Below are 20024 nucleotides of genomic sequence, written 5' to 3'. Positions count from 1 at the left end.
TGAAAACTTGAAAATGAGTAACAAACATTTAAAAATATTATTCTTGCAAGACAAATTTTCTATGCCTTAAAACGATGTTTAGCTAGTATGTCTCCTTGAAAACACGTCTGTCACGCCCAAACACGAAGAAAAGTATTCCTGCTATTCAAATAAAGATTACTTTCCATGGTACCTTCTAAAATAGAATATTTCAAGCTATTTGAGATTTTACTAAGAACACAAAACATTCCAAAGATTTAGACAGATTAATGAATTAACTAGGATAATAGAACATACATACAAAGAAATGGAAAGACTTCTCAAAAGCTCTATTTTGACAACTTGCTTGCTTGATACTATTGAGGCTTGTTTAGTAAGGTTCACTGCTTATTATCTTAAAGCCTAAATGTTGGCAATGTAATTGGAGAAGTGCTGCGGGAAAGCTGGAGCTCAGTCAGGGCCTGCGCAGTCAGTGGCACTCGGCGCACGCACTCCAACATACGCTCTGTGCTTTTAAGAACCATGCAGATCCACAAGCTAACGTTTCTTAAGGATAACAACAGTTGCTTGGCCTTTAAAAAGATGAGAAGATGTGATAAAAATCTAATGCTGTTTCCTTTTAAAGAAATAGAGGTTTTGTGATGCGCCCCTTTCATCTGATTACACTGTGCACTTAAACTGCTTTTCTCATCAAGTATTTCAATTACCACCACTTCCTTAGCAGTTTCCCATTATTTTTATGCTTTCCTAAATGTGCAATACACAATCCTCCCCACAGCCGAAGGCCAAAAAGATAAAGAAGAAAAAAAACTACTAAGGAATATTATCTTAAGCCGTAAATATTCCATGGAGTTTATACAGTGAATATTCCAAGTAACAAATTTTCCATTTAAAGAATGTAAGAAATGCTAACATGCAAAAAAAAAAAAAAAAAAAAAAAAGCACTGAAGACTGCTGTCAAGATAATATTAAATTAGGAAAAGTTCACTTATGCTTCAGAGCGTAGCTCTAATTCACCACCATTATCTACAAAGCAAATCTAAGCTTCCCATAAAATCTATTTTTAATTACATTGAAAGAACCCCAAGAGAAAATGACTGACTTCAAGTGAAGAAGGATTTTAGAATCCTACGATGCGCTGGGATCAGACCACACTACTTTCTGCGTAGGCGAAGGGTGCCTCCTCCACAGACCTTCTTTTGGAGCACCACTGCGTTGCTATGGCCTGAGTCCTTCTCCGCACCAGGCTGCCACCTGCCTGCGCACATGCCTTATTTCTCCTTGGGCCAACTCGTCCACTGCCTTTCTCCTCTGGCCATCTCTCCTTTCCACTGATCTGTTCATAGCACTTCTATTCCTTAGCTCAATTTGCTTAAGATCTCCAAGATGCTGGAAAATAACATTCAATAAAATAACAATGTCACCTGTCTCATATAGCTAACGGTAATATGAAATCAGAAATGCAACTAGAAGGTCAGTGCTGTAAGAGTTTATGTGCAAAAATATAATCTGAATGTCTACTGTCTAGGCAACCTATGTTTAATGTTAAGTCCATCCACTCAACAACAAATTGCTTGCTACCTGTTTGGTACTATAAATATCAAATTAAATGTTTCTTTTGCTTGGGATTTTGGGAGATGCTCAGTGATAAGGCTCAAAAGTTTCACAAATTTGTTCAGATTTTGATTTTTATAGGCCCATGTTCTCTGTGTTTGGGGGAGAAGGAGAATCTTGGAATCAAACTCATGGCCTTGTGCGTGCTAAGCATATACTTTACCACTGCATTACATCTCCAGTTCTCAGTCCCATCTTAACAGAAGATTCTAAATGCCCAGAAATGAGACCACAAAAGGAAATGTAATTATCTAGCAGAACTCAGATGACCCTTTTCCTAACTCACAGTGCCAGAAATGCTCATGAGCATAAAGTTTCCATAGTAATGCTACTGCACAGAGAGGAAACAGTGGAAAAAAGTGGTACTCAGAGAAGGGCTCTGAGATGGCACAGAAGCTGAGGACCCCTGTCCACACTGCCAAGGAGAACCTAGGCTAGCAGGTAGCTCAGGGCTTCCTGAAAGTCAGTGCGAGACGCAGACCACAAGCTGAGCTTCCTTGGGCCGGAACCAGTCAAACTCACAGAGAACACAAGTCTCTGCCTCTGCCTGACCCTTTCTGTTCTCAAGGCCACAGACAAGGTGGCAAGCCTCTCCACCATTTCCTGGAAAGGGCTAAGACCCTTCTAGTTTCAGAATTTTGTGAGGAGAACCCTTTATTCAAACAAAATCTCACCCAAATATAAGATACTCTACATGAAGAGAGTTCCTGGTGAGGCTGGCGTGGTGTTTCCTTCTGTCCTCTGTGATGCTCCCTGTCAGCGATGTTCTTAGGACTGTACGCTCCCTGCTCCCCTCAGAAGGAACCCTGATACGCAGAGTATTGAACTATCACTACTAATTTGAGGGAGGAGAGAGGTGAGGAGAGCAGGAAACACCAAGTGAGCATTTGAGAAGCTAAGAAGGGACACTCAGAAGTGCTTTCTTGATGTACGATATGAATACGGCAGTAAAAGAGCAGAAGACAGCAACATTCAGAGATGAGAAATCACTTCTTGGAACGCCTGCTTGCAAAAATTCTCAGAAATCCCCACTCTGAGCTTGGAAAATTTAAGTGGAAGACTTAGTTTGTGATCTCTTTATTTAAAGTTCTACCTTTGACTTCTGTGATCAGTATTCAGATGAAAGCCTCAAAGCCCAGCGTCATACATTGTATTCAGCAAGCAGGTCTCCTTCCTCTTGCCCTTCATGGGTTCGATGGATGCTCTCTTGAGAGTTTCCCACGGAGCCAGGTGCTGCTTAAGGAGTACCCCGAGGCTCAGCGCTGAGGTGCGAGGCTTATGATTCCAGAGAAGGGTACAGTGACTAACAGCTTTGCACTGAAGAACAATCTAGCAGGCCAGAGACCAGAGAGAATAGTGTTGACACATACATGAGATGATCAAAGAGACCACTAAGAAGCAAAAGACAAGCATGAAGACGTGGGAGATGAGGAAGACACAGAGGCAGAAATGCTTCCCAGATGGGAGACCTCCTGGAAGAAGAGCAAGGCGGCCAGTGTGGCATCAACAGAAAGCTGAGGTACAGGAACAGTCCAGTCAGAGAGGTAGGCAGGGCCAAGCAGTCACTTCACGCCATGCTGCTCAGGTACAAAATCTGGATTTTATTCGAAGTGTGAGGAGACATCCCCTCTCCACAGACTGGGCAGTTTCCAACCTGGAGCAGTAAGAGGAAATTTGCTTGCTTAGATAGAGATCAGTCTCACAGCAGGATGGTGAATGGGGCAGGGCAGGTTAGGAGACTCCTGTTTCCCAGCAATGGCCAGGACTTGGAGGAGTTGCATATACAAACTGCAACCTGAGGGAAAAAAAACAACTCTGAAGCTAAGAGAGCCCATCAAATGTAAATGAGAAAGCTCTCCATAATGGCCTCTGGTTATGTCAGAGAACTGCACTTTATACAATCATCAGCAAACTTCCATTTGAATTTCTGAGTCAGGCCATAAGACTTTTTGTTGTAAAAGGAATTGAACTCACAACCTTGTGCCAAGCTGTGCCTCAAAGCTATATCCCCTGCCCCACAAGGTATTTTATAAAAGCTCTTAGGAGGTTTTATCTTCCTTATCTGACAAAATACACTCTTACTGCACTTGTGATAACAATCCAGTTCTTCGATTTACATTATAGGAAAGCTCATCCAATAATTGCATAATTTTATGCTAAGTGAGCACAAATTCTTCTTGATGCCTCAACAAACAACTACTTAAGAGATCATTACATCAGTGATGCTGAAGACCAAGCTGAAAGCAGACTTCAAAGTTCTGAGAGAAACGAGGGAGGGAGCAAGAAAACACAAATACAGAGACGTTTACAACACTAGGAAAAAGCACAGAACCCAAAAGCTCCCTACAGGGAAATGGTCCATCATGAATCCTTTCCTTGGTTGAATGGCATTAGAGAAAAAAAGGCAGAGCCTTAAAACCTGATGTGGAAAAGCCAGTAACGTTAGTGGGTTGGAGAGTTTAATAAGACGTCCATCTTCTGCCCACAACTACATGGCTTTCTGTATTTAATAACTGCTAACATTCCCTGAAGGCTTGCCTCACTTTACTGTTGCACTCACATCTACTCTGCTTTGTGTTAGCTCTGGGAATGCCTACCACACTCCTACAGGATACTGAGAATTACTGCTGCACAACAAGTGAGTTAAGCGTCTTACCAGTCACATAGCTTGCAATCAGGGAGGTGGAATTTGATCCCAGATTTCCAACTTTATAGCCTGTGTTTTTTTTTAACCTCCACATTATGTTAATCCCTTCGATGTCCTTACTCACTGCTCATATTAAATCAATTTGCTCTTGGATTCTTTCAAATATCATTGAAGGAAATCTTAAAATTTCCACTTAGTGTTCTGGGAAATAGCTTTAAGGAAAATTAATGATGAAACATGCAAAGCTTGTAACATTTTTTGAAAGTTGACATGACCCAATTTGGTATTACACTCAAGATCAAAGTACTAAGTAACTTTTCAAACAGATGTTATTTAAAGGCTCTGTGACTGATAATTTTTTTCAGTTCTTGCTAGGGTAGCAAATTGTGAGCACCACATTTATAGATTTCCTTCTGGGCTGAGATGTTTATAAAAGTTCAGCACAGGAAATGTTAAGACAGTTTAAAGTGAAAACAGATTCCCATGATTTTAAGCCAAGTTGGGAAGGTGCCAATCCGCAGGCTTTCTTTTTTAACAGTTTCAGGTGCGAACAGCAAAGAGATAGGTGACGGGGGAAGCTGCGGCTGCTGCCGAACCACATCGCTAACGGGTACCGGGCAGTCCCAAAGGCAGAGCTCTGGCCACTCCACCCATGCAGAGACTTCTCAATGCTCATTCGTGCCCCACACCGCACTGACCAATTTCCTTGCTGCCACTACCCACCCAGTCACTCACTGCATTGATTTCTTTGCATCCCAGAGCACCAGAGAGGGCACATGTTTCAAGGAGAGAAAACTGTGGTCACGCTGCCTCAGCTCAAGCCCTCACCAACTGTGTGGCCTCAGGCAAGAAACTTGGCTTAACCATGCTCCAACCTCATTGCTTAACTAGGGAGACAATAACAGCACCTACCTCGTATGCTAGGTGTCAGGTATTTACCATTTCATTAAGAATTTAGAACACCTGGAAATATATTGGAATAGTATGCATGCTCTATTACATCTTATGTATTGTTATTACTGTCACTTTCTCAGTACATAAGTAGAAAGCACAAACTCCTAGTGTCAAAGTCACCAAATGACAATTACTTTATCTTTCAATTAATCAAACTTTCCTACATTGTCAATGCATTCCTTAGTGCATTAAAGAAAAAAAGTTTTTAAAGTACAGTAGGATTTGCTAAATATCCTTTGCACTGCCTGGAATGGGCACTCCCAAACGGCTCCACTGTGTCAAGTGTATGGCTAGGCAGGCAGGTGCCCACTGCTGCCGGCCAAGAGCCAATGTCACCGCCAGCACCAAGCCCAGGATCAGCATCTGGAGCGACTTCAGCATGCACACTCCTTGGACAAATTACACGGTGGAGGGAAGGCAAACTATGATACAGTGTTACTCAAGCTACTGACGGCTACTAAGAAAACACTCATCTGACTTACAGTCTGATAATTCTAATATGATATACTGTGAAAAGTAAAATGCTCAGTTTAGAGTCGGAGACTTAATTCAGGGTTCAAGAATCTCTCACTATTAAACAAAATGAATGTTTATATTTTTCTGGTCCCTAGTCATCGTAACTCCTACTGCTCACAATTCAAAGTAACCTTTGTCTATCGGTTTAATTCAATTTATCAGAAATTTGCAAAATTTTTACATTCAATTAGATTAAAAACTAGTTTGGATATGAATATAAAGAGTAACCACCAATGTACTTCCACTGTGATGACCACCTGTCCCTTGCCACTGTCTGCTGCTTCACCATGATTCACACAGGCAGAACACTACCCTACACTGCTCAATTCATCGTTACTCAGCCTTCTGACTAAGATCAACTGTAAGAGCTCTCAACCTACATCCACTTTCAAACAAAGGTCATAATGAAGCTTGGAAAATTCCAAGCCCATCTTGTTTTGAATTAAGTGCATAAAACATGGTTCTAAAAGTCAGGATGATCAAAGCTTATGGCACTGGACACATAAGGATCATTCATGCCTGAACACAGCATCAAGAGACTAGATGCACCCATGACCTAAGAGTTCACAGCCTGAAGAGATGGAACCTGGGAAGCCAGCACAGGGACAAGATACCCTCAGTACAAAAAGGAATGTCAACTTGGTTATAGATGTCTTAGCTTTGAGTAAGTTAGTGTAGCTAATAATAGTATAATTAAGACAAGAGGGAAAAATCATTGCAGCTATTTATTAAAAAAAAAAAGTGATTACTGCTTTTTAAAACCTGAACTCAAAAGCCTGTACATCTAAGAACAGTAGTCATCAAAGCTGCTCTATGTTGAACTGTACTTACAGAAAGTCATGAAAAACTGATTTTTTAAAGATATTAGTGCCTGTTTAGGTAAGTAAGGGACCGTGGTTCAATCCCCAGCACCACGTGCCATGCCACCCCGCCCTCATAGCAGGCTGAGCCACAACTGGGATGTACCATGCACAGGCCTGTAATCCCAGCTCTGGGGAGGCTGAAAGCAGGAGCTTTACTATGAGTCCCAGATGTGTAGTAAGACCCTATAACAACCAAATACATATATATATATATAAAAAAAGACATTAGTAAACCTAGGTTAAGAAAATAATGAGATGCCAACATAATCTTATGTTAGCTGGTTATATCAATTCTTAAAAGAGAAGGCCCCATGCAGTGCAAACCATTTCATTAGGCTACATAAGATGACATGGTAGCCTCTTTCCCCACATCTAAACATCAGTGCTCTGCCACCCCACCATAATTTCCCCACTCTAACTCGTCAGCATAGGTGGGGACCACTCCGTGCCACTGGTGAGCTGAATTCTGTGTGTGGCCGAAAAACAGAAAGTGACTCCTTCTTTTATGAGGCTTACAAATCCCATCTGCATATAACAAAAATAGTTACCACATAAAATAAATTTGGTTGCAATTTTTTTAGAAATATAGTGATAACAGAAAGGACAGAGTCAATGAGCAAGAATTAAATAAACCAGTGGAAGAATGCATTAGGATAAGAGCTGTAAGGCAGGACAGATGAAAGTATGCTCATAGAAATAAACAGAGTATTTGTATAGCATGGCTGTTCAAAAAAGGGTTTCATAGTACATCCCAAGCCAACGCTATTGCAGTGGACTCATTACCTACACAGAGGCAGAAGGTAGAGCCCACCTGGGCTGAGGTACATTTTAAGGCATCAGTAAAGCCCTGGGCTATCAAAAGACTGAGTGTTCAAAAATTATATTCTGACTCTGCAGAGGCTTCCTACACAAGAGTGAACATCCTGATTTGCCCAGAAGCAACCCAGTTTTCTCCTGCTGTGCCAGGGTGATTTTAATCACTTGCAGAAAGAGTCCCAGCTTGACTAATAAACTGTGAACTCAGCCTAGCCAAATCTGTTTCAGTTAATCCTTTGATGAAAGGATTTCTTGGATGACATAGCTTAGATCAGAAAGTTTCTGCTGCAATCCTAAAGGTGGGAAGTCCAGCAGGGTTAGAAGCTACGTCTACTTCTAAAGAGCCAGGGACTGCACCCAGGCTCCTCTCGGGAGTGCTGTTTTCAGAGCCCTGCTTTCTGGTTGCATCCCAACAGCAGGATCACAAGCCAAATCTTTCAGAGTGAAAGCCTGCATGAAGAAATGTTTCTTTTTCCTTAAGTTTACATTGATTATGGCAGTTACTGAGTTTTTAAATTATTATTCTTGTAAATAAACGTATTTTACTTAATGCTGGTGTCACTGGCTAGCGTGGGACCTCACTTTCTTGATAATGCAAATGAAAACTAAAGCAACAGTGTGAATCTACACACAAAACTTTTAAACAGAAAGTAAGAGCAAATGGTAAGGGCCTTTAAACTTAAGGAACTCATAAGCACCAAGCCAGCTCCCTGGGAAGGAAAAAAAGAGGCTATCAGGAAAAGCTCCTGCTTGAGTAACTGGAGGGCTAGCCAGGATGGGGAACTGGGACATTTCAGAGGAGGCTGTAGAGGACAAGGGTCTCAGTTTGCACTACCTCAGCCCTGGTTGTCAGCTCTAGAGCAAACCTTGCAACTTGAGAAAAAGTTTAGTCCCCGTCTGGTGAGTCTTCATGACTCGTGTAGTCTCAGCCACATGACAATTTTCTGGAAGGCAAGGTAACCGCAGGTTTAATACAATGGAGACTGCTGAGCACAGGTGTTCTCAGTCTTGAAGAGTAATGAAATACACTAATAAATTTAGGGCTAATAAACCTTGCTTCCTAACTTCTATACAAACATCCCCAAATGACCAGCAAGCCTATCTGTGGTGCTGAGAAAAAAGAACCTAGAGTGACACAAAATGCAGGAAGGTCAAGCTTTGTCCTCCTTTAAGTTACCTATCATCTCTAAGCCCAAGTTGTTTTCAGCAAAATTTTCTTTCAAGTCCCCTGCCTATCTTAGGAAACACTGCCATGATTTTATCGAATAACAGGTTACTGACCCAGGAGTTTGTCGGTCCTATCTCTACAGTGGTTTCTGATTAGCTCAATAAAAATATGTGGATGGTGCGGCTGTCAGCGCTTGGCCAGCCCCTCAGCTATGGCCGTATTCCACGACGAGGTGGAGATCGAGGACTTTCAGCATGACGAGGACTCGGAGACGTATTTCTACCCCTGCCCGTGTGGGGATAACTTCTCCATCACCAGGGAAGATTTGGAGAACGGAGAAGACGTGGCAATGTGTCCTAACTGCTCTCTTGTGATAAACGTGATTTATGACAAGGATCAGTTCATGTGTGGAGAAACAGTCCTAGCCCCTTCAAGCAACAAAGAACTAGTTAAATGCTGAAGAAGCCTTCAGAAATTCAAATCCAGAGTAACTGAATGGAAACTGCAAGTGAAATGGCCCTGGCTTTCCAGTGATGAGTGCTTTATGATGTGCTATTCTGTTGGAGTGTGGATCTGTTCATCAACTGCTGTGTTTGTCTTCAGAAAGAGAAGCAAGGGCCTGGGGAGATAGCTCAGTAGCATGAGTGCCTGCCTGGCAAGCGCAAGGTCCTGAGTTTGATCCCCAGTACTGGAAAAAAAAAAAAAAAAAAATCTACCAGAAAAGAGAAGCAAGCCCATAACGTCATCTGGATTTCATGCTTAGAACTTTTAAATTGTTAATTGCCCATCTGAACTTTAAGGTAATTTTAGTCAGTGCTTTCTTTCTGTTACTGTCATCATTTTTTATATCCTAAACCTAGTTCAGTATCTGATTACAGCATCATCTACCTCATTTGTTAGAATTCCTTATTAAAAAGAGATATTTTTCTTTTAATGGGCTGGCAAGATCGCTCAGCAGACTAACAGCTGCTTTGTCAAGTTCAGGGAATGGGGTTCGATCCCTGGTCCTGCATGCCCTGCCACCAGGGCTCACTGAACAGGTGACCAAGTCTGGGCATGGTGCACGTGCCTATAATCCCAGTGTTTGGGAGGCTGAAAATGAGGATCACAAGTCTGATCTGTGTAGTGAGACTCTGTAGAACCTGTGCTAAATACATGAAAAAAAAAAATAAAATAAAATAAAGTCTCAAGTGAAATGGTCAAAGAAGTGGAATTTCCTTATATTCTACATATTCTTTGAAAGTCAGAATAAGATAAATAGAAATGAAATCAGTAACGAGACAAGTGAAATACTCCGGATTACGTAAATACAGTACATGAATGATTTTGCCACATCTGAGTGAACATTTCTGTATCTGAGATTTTGTTGTAATGTTGACGAAATTGCACTTCAGAGAGGGGTTAGTATTTATGGTTGGTAGCAGCTCTTTCAGCGTGTCACAGAATTGTGTCACTAGCAAAAGGTAAAGCATCTACAGCAGAAAAGAATGGGAGGCCTGTTCTGAATAAGTATATCCATGAGAGCACATCCAGGGTCCATAACATGCAACCACACCAGAGCCGCACTCCTGCAGAGAAATGCTGCCCTGAACAAAGGCAGAAAGAAGATGGGCTCTTAGTCTTCTTTTCCACAGTGCTGCAAGTCGCAAGAAATTAGAGTGACTTAAATGAAAATTGAAAACTTCCTTTATAAACACAGCTTTGCTGTGCATATATCAAGTTTTACAAATAAGGTGACACCTGGAAGACTGTTTTGGGAATGGCTCATGTGATTAGGAAAATGACTTGTTAGAATGTGACTGTCCTATTACTGCTCAATAAAAGCTGTACACACTCCTTAAAGGTTTAGATTAAAACTCTATATAGACTTTTTAAAAACCTTGGTAGCAGCATTAGACTGAGACAATTAAAATCTATGCCAAGTAAATATTTATTTAGTGTATTATTGGGCATATTCCCAATACATGAGAAATCTCATTGCTGTGTGACCACTGATGTCCCAGAAGTGATCCGCACTGCCCTTGAGCAAAGTGATCACTCAGAAGAGAGCAGGGTGTGCTGACTGCTGGGAATGAGCTGCCAAGAGAAACAAACTGTCTGCTCCTGTCGATGCTTCTGCGGCTGGTGCTCATGTGTAATCTTTTTCTGCTGCTGATGAATTTCAAACAGTTTATGAACTACAAAACATACCAGGAATTAATCCAACACTAAGCAGAAAGGAAACCAGGGTCTTTCAAATATTACTGGACTTCTGTGCTATGTGTGCCTTATTGAGCACTCCCCGCCCCTGCCCCAGAGCACCTATGAGGATCAGGTGACACAGGTTCTGCGTCTGATTAACTCTGTCATGTTTGGCCAGGCCAGTGAATTCCTCATCTGAATGGCTGGGAGACCGTAGCAGCTGGTTTCTTAGCTATCAGGTCTTGTTTCAGGTATGGTGGTTTATAGGAACTGAAATGGTGGTTGAAAACTTTACACACAACTGCATCATGAAGTAGTAGCCTGAAGACTCCGCTTTCCTTCAATAACTTGCTGTTGCCACATTTCTGATTTTAGAAATTAAGTCAAAATGTTAAAAAGAAAGTTCTTCATATACTTTATACATTTAGAAGAATTTACATGTTTTGTAACTGTATATATTTATTTAAGTTGTACTGGTGTGCTAATAAAACCAGATCATTGAAATTCAAAAGAATAAAAATAAAAATATGTACAATGTGCATGTGTAACACACACAGGCATCACTTACACAAATATCTTCATCACATACAAAAAAACACTGAAGCACTGCCATTTAAAGAAAGGCCAAAAACGTCACTAGCTGCGTAAACTACGTAGAGCTGTCTCTCGCTATTTTGCAGTTCAACTTTGGAGGACTTGCTGTCTTGCGGATTTTCAAAACATATTAATCTAAATTATTATTTTTTGCTTATTATTAACTTTATTGAAAATCAATAGTAATTGTATAGCAAATGAAAAATTTTAGACAAATATTGAAATGTGAAAGAAATAAGATGTAGACAGTGAATTTTAAAAAGTATTTCTGAAAAGAATACCTGAGATTAATAATAGATTGTACATTGTAAAAAATTATTTTCAAATTTAAATGAATATAACGATAAAAATTGTCTAAAATAAACATGAAGAAGAGTTTACAGATCAGTCATAAATAGTTTTCTCTATGCCAAAATCAAGAAATTCATATTCATATAATTAGAATTCTCAAAGTAGAAGGAGGTAGGTACTAAATATTTAAAGATTTAAAATTTCTGAATTTCATTAAAATTATAGCACCACATGTCGAAGAAAAATGAACCTTTTGCACAAGAAATATGAATAAAATCACACCAAGATACAGAAAACTGAAATTGTCCAAAACTAATGGTAAAGAAAAAAATCATTAAAGCATATACATAGAAAAAAAAAATTAAGTATGGAAGAACAAAATTAAGTAGCATGTTATTTCACATTAGCAAATTTTTTAAAAAAAAAGCAAGTGGTTAAAAAAACTAGACTTATTTATTCAAAGAACTGAAAACAAAATCTGTCCTCACTGAATTTCATATTTAGCAAACATACCTTTGAGAACTAAAAGTAAAATATTTTCCAGTTAAACAAACTTGAAATATTCTAATACCTCCAGAAGTAGCATTATAGAAAATAACAAAGACCGTAATCCACAAGGGAGGGGGGAAGTAATTGTATGCTCCTGGATAAAGAAAAAAGAGCTCTCAAAATGGTAGTTATGCAGGACTATGTAAAATATAATATTAGACAAAGCTATTTAAAAGATCATTGAAGATTTCTACGAAACAGTATCAATCTTATGTCAGGTTATATACATATTTTTTCGCATGTGTGTGTGTGTGTGTGTATTTGTGTGTAGAAGACAAGGAAGAACTAATATAAAGTCAATGAAAACATAAATACACTTTTAAAGTTTCTAATACTAGGAGAAAATAGACAATACCACTATGTCTTATAAGTACATTGTAAGGCAAAGAAATATAAATCATAACACAAAAATTAAAATTAAACAATATTCAGAAAATTAATTAAATATTAATTAATTCAAAATTAAATTAAGTATTTCTAAATAATATTTAGAAATTAAATTGAGTCCAACTAAGAGGCCAGAATGTAGTATATCGTAAGTATGAATCTGTGATCAATTCAAGAGTACTTACACAGTATTAGATTAGGTTAATATATTTTAAAATATCAACTAAGAAAAAGTTTTCGAGATAGTAAAGAATTACTAGGAATAAGCCATAACAAAAATACGGGAGTGGCAAATGTATGACCAGGGTTTCTAACAGTTTGGGGACAGGATATCACACAAAGTTCTAGTGTGTTGTGGTCATGGACAATGTCCGTAACACTTACTGGTGGCCAGGTGTCACTTGTGGGACTGAGGTACTGCTATTTCTTTGAGATCCACTCTGTAGACCTAGACAGAGTCATGACCCACAGGGTGCAGGAGAAGTCCATTTGTAGAGTGTGCTGATGGAAATATTTTAGTGCTGTATACAAAAGAATAATGGAAAGACTGCTGTGGTATACCTCTTTTTCTCCTGTGTTTAACTGTTCGCCCTATTTGGTGGGTTCTTTCCATTCTCATTCATGGAGTTGTGGTTATTTTGATCCCTCTCTAGAACATCTTTTAGTAGTCTGTGTAGGGTTGGCTTTGTTGTCATGAAATTCTTAAGTTGTTCTTTGTCACAGAAGTATTTCAGTTCTCCATTAACCTTGAAAGAGTTTTGCAGGGTATATCAGTCTAGGTTAAAATGTTTTATTGCAAGACTTGAAGTACTTTGCTCCATGCTCTTCTTGACTTGGTTTGTGCAGAGAAATCTGCTGTTATTCTGATGGGTTTTCCTTTAAATGTGATCTGTTTCTTTTCTCTAGCGGCTTTTAGTATACTGTTCCTGTGCTGAATTTCTGGAATCTTGATTATTATATGTCTGAGTATGTTTTTACTTGGGTCGATGTTATTTGCAGTTCTCTATATTTCAGTCATCTGAATGTCAGATTGTTTGCCCATACTTGGGAAGTTTTCTGCTATTACTTCTGTCCATATTCCTTTTATATCATTTATACTGACTCCTTTCTCATGCACGCCTATTAGTCTTACGCTGTTCATCTTTGTGTCATCTTATAGATGTTGAATTATTTTTTCCTGCATCCTAGTTGTTTTTAAGAGATTTTTTCCTTACCTTTTCACTAGCTGCAATGCTGTCTGCAAGGTCTGAAAGTCTATTTTCACTTTCATTCAAACAGTTTTGCCAGCTTGTGATTGAAGTTTTAATTTCCTGTATATCACTTGAAATCTGCATCATGCATTCTGTTTCTTTCCTATATTGCTCATTCAAGGATTCTATCATTTTTCTATTCTCTCTCTTTTTTTTTTTTTTTTTTTTTTTTTTTTTTTTTTTTTGCAGAACTGGGGATTGAACTCAGACCCTTGTGCTTGCCAGGGAAGCACTTATTCTACTGAGCCATCTCCCCAGCCTCCTCTCCTCTATTTTTTTTATCAGTGTCTTATTTAGAAGCACTTAGTTTTCCTTTCATTATAGTTATTTTGTTTTTTACTTCAGAAACTATTTCTGCTCTGATTTCCCTATACCTTTCTTTACTATACAGTTTTCTTCCCTATACAGTTGTTTCTTTACTTCAGATGCTATTATTTCAGAGATTTCAGGTGTGTGATTTCCAATTTCTTCTATGCTAGTGTCTCCTGCATTTATTCTGGGTGAGTCTGGAGCCTGATAATTCATTTTGCTTCTTCTCTTTGTAATTTTGTATAGCATTATCATCTGACCTTTGATGTAAAGCTTTGGTAGAGTTATTACCTTAGCACCAGGTCTGGATCTACCAAGTTCAAACTCGTCCAGGTGGGTGTGGCTTGGGTCTGGCTGCTCTGCTACACTTCTTCATGTTGCAGCCCTTGGCAGTGAACCCCCTGTGCCACTCTGGCAAAATATTCTGCTCCTGGATCAGTTGGGTGGGTCTTGCTCTAGCCTTTCTGCATGGAGTTCTGCTGCAGGGTGTCACACCAGGCCTGTCTGATGGAGGAAGTTCCACTCACAAGCCGGGCCTGGGTGCTAGTTGGAGTGAGGATCCAGCATGCCCCAGACAGCCCCTAATCTAAATTATCAGGGTTTTTTTGCTATGTTGCGGGGCTTTGCCGTAACCTACAGTATATGTGTGCTGTTAAAATCACTTAAGTTTACGAGTTTAGGAAATGGTTAACATTAGAAGTGCTTTCAAAAGTGTGGGACAAGTTTGTAAGAGTGTGGGGAAGGTTTATAAAGTGTTAAAATATATATGAATACTAAAATAAATACAACATCTCTACCTCGCTGATTTTCACTTATCGCGGGGGGGTCCAGATCGTAGCCTCTGCAACAGGTGAGGGACCACTGTAGTGGCGACGTTACCTGTCTGGCTCTCCAACTCATATGTGCATGCAGCTGCAACACACTGAGGTAACAATGGCTCTCTCTCCCTCTCCCTGCCTTTCACTCTCTCTCCCTTCTTTCGCTCTCCCCTTCCCTCTCTTCCCCCTTCCAGACCTATCTCAGAAATGCCTGGAGCACAAGTACTAAATCAGAGTTCTGCTAAGTCACAAAATGAAGAGACAGGATAGGTGCTGAAGTGTACCGCTCAATGCAGCCACTAGCCCTTCCTGAATCCCTGAGGGTCTTCTTAGTATTCAGTACTCCAGCCCACCATGAGGGCTGACCCAAAAACTTGCTCACATTGCCAGAAAGGGCTAAGAATACAGTAAAGAGGAAAACGTCTACCTCTTAATCACTTGGCACAGCACAGAGAAGAGATGGCAGTGAAGACTTCCAAAGCCAGAAATGAAACCTAACTTGGAGTTAACTGGCTATTTCACTAAAGTTTTACATATTCTAATAGACCCAACCTGCAATAGCATCCTATTTACCCATTATCATCAACTCTATTTCTAAATCTCAATTCACTGTCTTTGAATGAGTAAAAATATTCTAGCCATAGAATATAAAAAGCCATAGTTATGACTTGTGGGACTGGCTTACTCTAAAAAAAAAAAAATGGCTTTTTAGAACAAAATAATTTTAAATTCTATTCCTTACCCTTGTGGCACATGGCTGAGGCAACTAGACTGACTCTCCCTGCATGCACTTCTTCACTAAATGTACACTTTCACCTACTTATACATAGGAGTTCAATTTAAAACTGCAATTAAGGGGGGAAGGGGGACAAAGAATAAACAAGTTCTGATGCTCAAAATACAAACCCACCTGTGTAATTTTGTAACACACTGCTAGAACCAAATACACATTTTAGAAAGATGTGTGTGTGTAAAATTTAAGAAGAAGCAATTGCAGATAACTTTTTAATCTAATACATTCATAAAGATAAGGACTGGACATGGTGGCATAGCCCTGTAGTCCCAACTCTCAGGAAACCAAGGCAGGAGTTCAAGACTAGCTTGGCCTAGTTCAAATCCAGCTTGGAGACCTTGTCTAAAAAAAAGATTAAAAAAAAAAAAAAAGATTAAAAAAAAAATTGAGGAAAGAAGCTGAGCTACTGAGCATGTAAGTAAAAATTAGAATATTTCAATACAATCCCACAGTTTCTATCCGTTCACTCTGTCTGTCCAACCATTTCCCAAAGCATCCCAAACCTAACCACAGATGCAAAGTGTTGAGATACTGCATGTACAACTTGACACAATAATGCCACTGAAGTACACCCAGGGGATGCTCTACCTATCGACATGTTAAATAAAAGTCTGGCTCTAAAAATGTCTACAAAAAGGAGAGGAGAAGCAGAATTCAATTGAATTACTACTTCCATTTGGAAAAGTCAATGAAAATGGTACTAATGAATAACCAGTTATTCTTCAGGCCATGACCATTGTACATCCATTGTGGTAGCTCTCACACTGCAGGAAAGGGCTGAGAAAAATACAGGAAAGAGGAAAATGTCTACTTCTTTCTTAGTCACTCAACACAGCACAGAGAAGAGACGGCAGTGCTTTCAGATCTTTCTGACCCATCTCTCAGGTAGTTTAGTGCCTCCGAATAAAACTGAGTCCAGGATGCTTGCCTGCAAGGGCTTCAGGGCCTGCACGGACCTGGAAATGTACATGGTACGGACACTGTGCCTGCGACTTCACTAAGTAGGAAGAGCAAACATAAAGAGAGCATCATGCCAGCAATACGGAACTTCATGCCTAAAGGAATTCCTTTTCTTGTGTCCGTATATAAAAATGCCTAAAAGAAAGCTGAAGAAGATAGGTGGGAACACACATCAAATTAGCAATCCAGTGCTACAGCAGATGAAGAAGACAAGGAACATAAAATATGAAAACCTTTGTGACTCTCACATCTAAGCCAAATGAGTCTGAGGACAGCTGCATAGAAGGCAGTCTAACATAGCCCAGAGGAAACTTGTAAAACTCAGGCCCATAAACACTAAGCTTCATTTCATAATTATACATTGCCTTCTGGAAATGGCAAAAAAACAAAGACAATGTTAAGTTCTTCAAGTCTGGTTTTCTGTTTGTTTTTTCCAGTTCTCCATATAAGAATTTATTTTGCTCTTCTATGTGCCAGTACTTACAATACTCACCCTCACAAGCTATTATCCTTATTTTTGCATAGACTGCCCCAAAGGTAAGACTCCTAAGGCACTAAAACGTTACGTATCATGCCCAAATCCCACAGCCGGCATGTGACGGAGCCAGTTTTCCAACTAATGCAATCTATGCTGGAGAACATGCTCATATCCACGTGAACACAAAACCTCTTGGATCTCCAAGCAGCAGACCCACAACTGTTTCAACTGTCTAAAAGATTAATACACAGTGGCAAGGACACATAAATATTTACGTTAATTCCAACAGGCCTGCTGTCACAGAGTGTGGGTTTATTTGAAGCTGAGGCATAAGTGCTACAGAATAAGAAGCTGCGTACAAATGCCTTCCAGGCAAGGTCTCTTAGAAACCATGCCAAGCGGCTCTGAGAAGACAGATGAAAAGGGTCTGCAATCTTTTCCTTACAAAAGATACTATTTTCTGTTTCAGAAGCAGTTTCTTGTTTCTTCATTTTTTCACCTATGTCTCCAATACATTCTAACTCCTGAAAAACTACATATATTTCATACATGCATTCTATAACTGGTATTTTGTTTAGCAAATGGCAAGAGATTATTTAGTAAACTCAAACATTATTTTCAGCTATAGTCAGTCTAAAAAGAAAAACCTTGTGTAATTTCTCACCCCCCCCAAAAAAAAACCCTAGAATGGATTAGATGTTAGTTCATTAGCTGAACTAACAAATCACTATAACATGCTCTGTTCAGACAGCTTTTGTCTTTCTTATTCTGATGCTTGTTGCTTGTGTACTTCTGGGAAGCATACGCCAAACCTTAAAAAGACTCCTCTAGTCGCTGTTAAATAATGGCACTAACATAATAAGCATTTGTTTTTCCTGAAGGGCAACAGACTGGTGTGATTTCTGGTAATGAAGAGGTAATTTAGGATCACCTGTTTGGTCTGCTAACAATAATATACCATCCAAAAAACTGTCACAGTAATCATATTACTAAAAGCGTCTACCACAACAGCACGACACACCTCAGCTGGGCACTACAATAAGAAACTTCATGTAAGTTTTCTGACAGTCTCAAAGAGCTAGGCAGGGCTATGAATCTGGAGAAGGAGATCATGTAACAAGCCACCAAGTCCCCTGGCTCCAAAGAGGCAGAGATGTGTCTTGTACCCAAATTTAACCTGATGTAGCGTAAACCCAAGGTAGCAAACTATTAACAGATTGATCTCACTCTGAGTTCTCTCTTCATCGAAGTACACAAGTTTGCTTGTTTTGTTTCACTTGTCCTGGATAAAATTCTTGCCCAAAGATGGGCAAGAGTGTCTCATCAGGGCCTGCTCCAACAGAAAGCCTGAGAGGCATGAGGAAAGACTGACAGACAAGATGCAGAAGAGGGCGTTACTCACACACAGATGTCAGTGGAAGGGGCAACACGAGTGCCTGCAGTAGGCAACGCAGAGCCACCACTGGCGGCTCCTTCTGCAGCCTGCTAGATACTCATGATCTAAAATCTTTCTTTTGAACGACAGTCATATCTTGGCACTTGACTTCAAAACTTAGCAAATTTGGTACTTGGTGCATTTTTACACAAAAATGATATCCCAGTGCTCAGTATGCAAGCTAAACATCACTAGTGCTGGTGGCCTGAACTTGCTGCCCTTTCAACGCCAACACAATCTGTGTGGCACCCGTCATTTTTTAGTTTGTCGCACTTCCCAGAGCCAATTAATGATGAGAACCAAGATACCGCCATATGCCAAAAGTTACAATTAGTATATAAGTCTCAGTGTGTGTCATCCATTAACTCCTATATCTAAGAGCAATTTTATTAAAAAAAAAAAAAAAAGTGGCAGTCACTGTCACCCTCCTGCATCACTTTAGTTATTTGCTGCAGGCTCTCAAATTTATTAAACAGTGATGTGGCTATATTATAAGATTATATCTGTGACAAGATTTTAATTTTTAAGGTGGCTTCACACGCTACTCTCAGTGGTGTGTGATTGAAAAACTTATGAATTGTTCATTTCTAAAATTTTCCACGTAATACTTTCAAACTATGACTGGCCCTGGTTAACTGGAGCCACAAAGAGCAAAACGAGCAAAAAGGGGGAGACAACTCCATCCAAAAGACTCGAGAGCAGAATCTTGAACAGCTATTTTTATACCCACATCCAGCAGCATCATTCACAACGGCTTGCATGGCTGCTGGAAGCCTAACCGTCCAGCCAGAGGAAGACGGGCCACCGCAAGCTCTTCATCCCTGCACAAACGAGATGGGCTATGACTGCGCTACTCCAGAGTGCAGTGTATGACTAATAAATGGGAAGAAACAATTTGCTAAATAATGTTTAGATTAAGGAAAAGTAACAACTCAGGACTGAAATGAGGTTTTCCAAAATTAGGCTTCCACTAAAATGATAACTAGAAGAAAAATGAGAGGCGCCAACACACCAGTCCAAGGTTGGGACTATGTCAAGCATCAGAAGCAGCCAAGGACAGAATGGAGCTAGAGAAAAAAGCGCACCACCGTATCTCAAAAAAGATAGTCGTGGGGCCCTCTGACAGTCTCTCCTCACTCGCCATTCTTGCTCTGTAGTGAGAAAGCTGCGTGTGAGCCCCAACAGGTTCAGGCTTCCTGCCTGCTCCCCTGGTTATCAGGTGAGAAATGAGCAATTAGGTTTTACAACCGAACATTTTCAGTTGTCCATCAAGCTCCAGGAAATTGAAGCCATGTGAATTACAACTTGTAAATACTTCCTAAAAGAGCACAGCAGCTATTATTACAACAGCTTCACAGGAAAAGGTCAGGACTAGGCATGGGAACAATCCACCCTCCCGCTGGCTAGAGCTCCGCTCGCCTC

The 20024-nt window shown here is 40.0% G+C and overlaps 2 protein-coding genes across 3 annotated transcripts in view; one reads left to right on the top strand and one right to left on the bottom strand.

The window, feature by feature from the left end:
- Med12l (mediator complex subunit 12 like) overlaps positions 1-20024 on the bottom strand; it is a 327698-nt gene that overhangs the window by 161915 nt on the left and 145759 nt on the right. The window lies entirely within an intron of this gene.
- On the top strand, positions 8769-9350 carry LOC101587387 (DPH3 homolog). 2 transcript variants are annotated; one of them, XM_004643928.2, is made up of 2 exons: positions 8769-8872; positions 8948-9350. In XM_004643928.2, exons 1-2 carry the CDS (start codon positions 8769-8771, stop codon positions 9015-9017), a joined length of 174 nt encoding a protein of 57 aa, XP_004643985.1. In that variant the 3' UTR covers positions 9018-9350. The 2 variants fall into 2 exon arrangements, with proteins under 2 accessions (XP_004643985.1, XP_004643984.1); XM_004643927.2 differs by having other exon boundaries at positions 8769-9350.

This window comes from Octodon degus, unplaced genomic scaffold, assembly GCF_000260255.1.
Source record: "Octodon degus isolate 3935 unplaced genomic scaffold, OctDeg1.0 scaffold00186, whole genome shotgun sequence".
NCBI classification, from domain to species: Eukaryota; Metazoa; Chordata; class Mammalia; order Rodentia; family Octodontidae; genus Octodon; species Octodon degus.
Note: the sequence above shows the minus strand (reverse complement) of the source record. Positions and strands in the feature narration are given on the sequence as shown.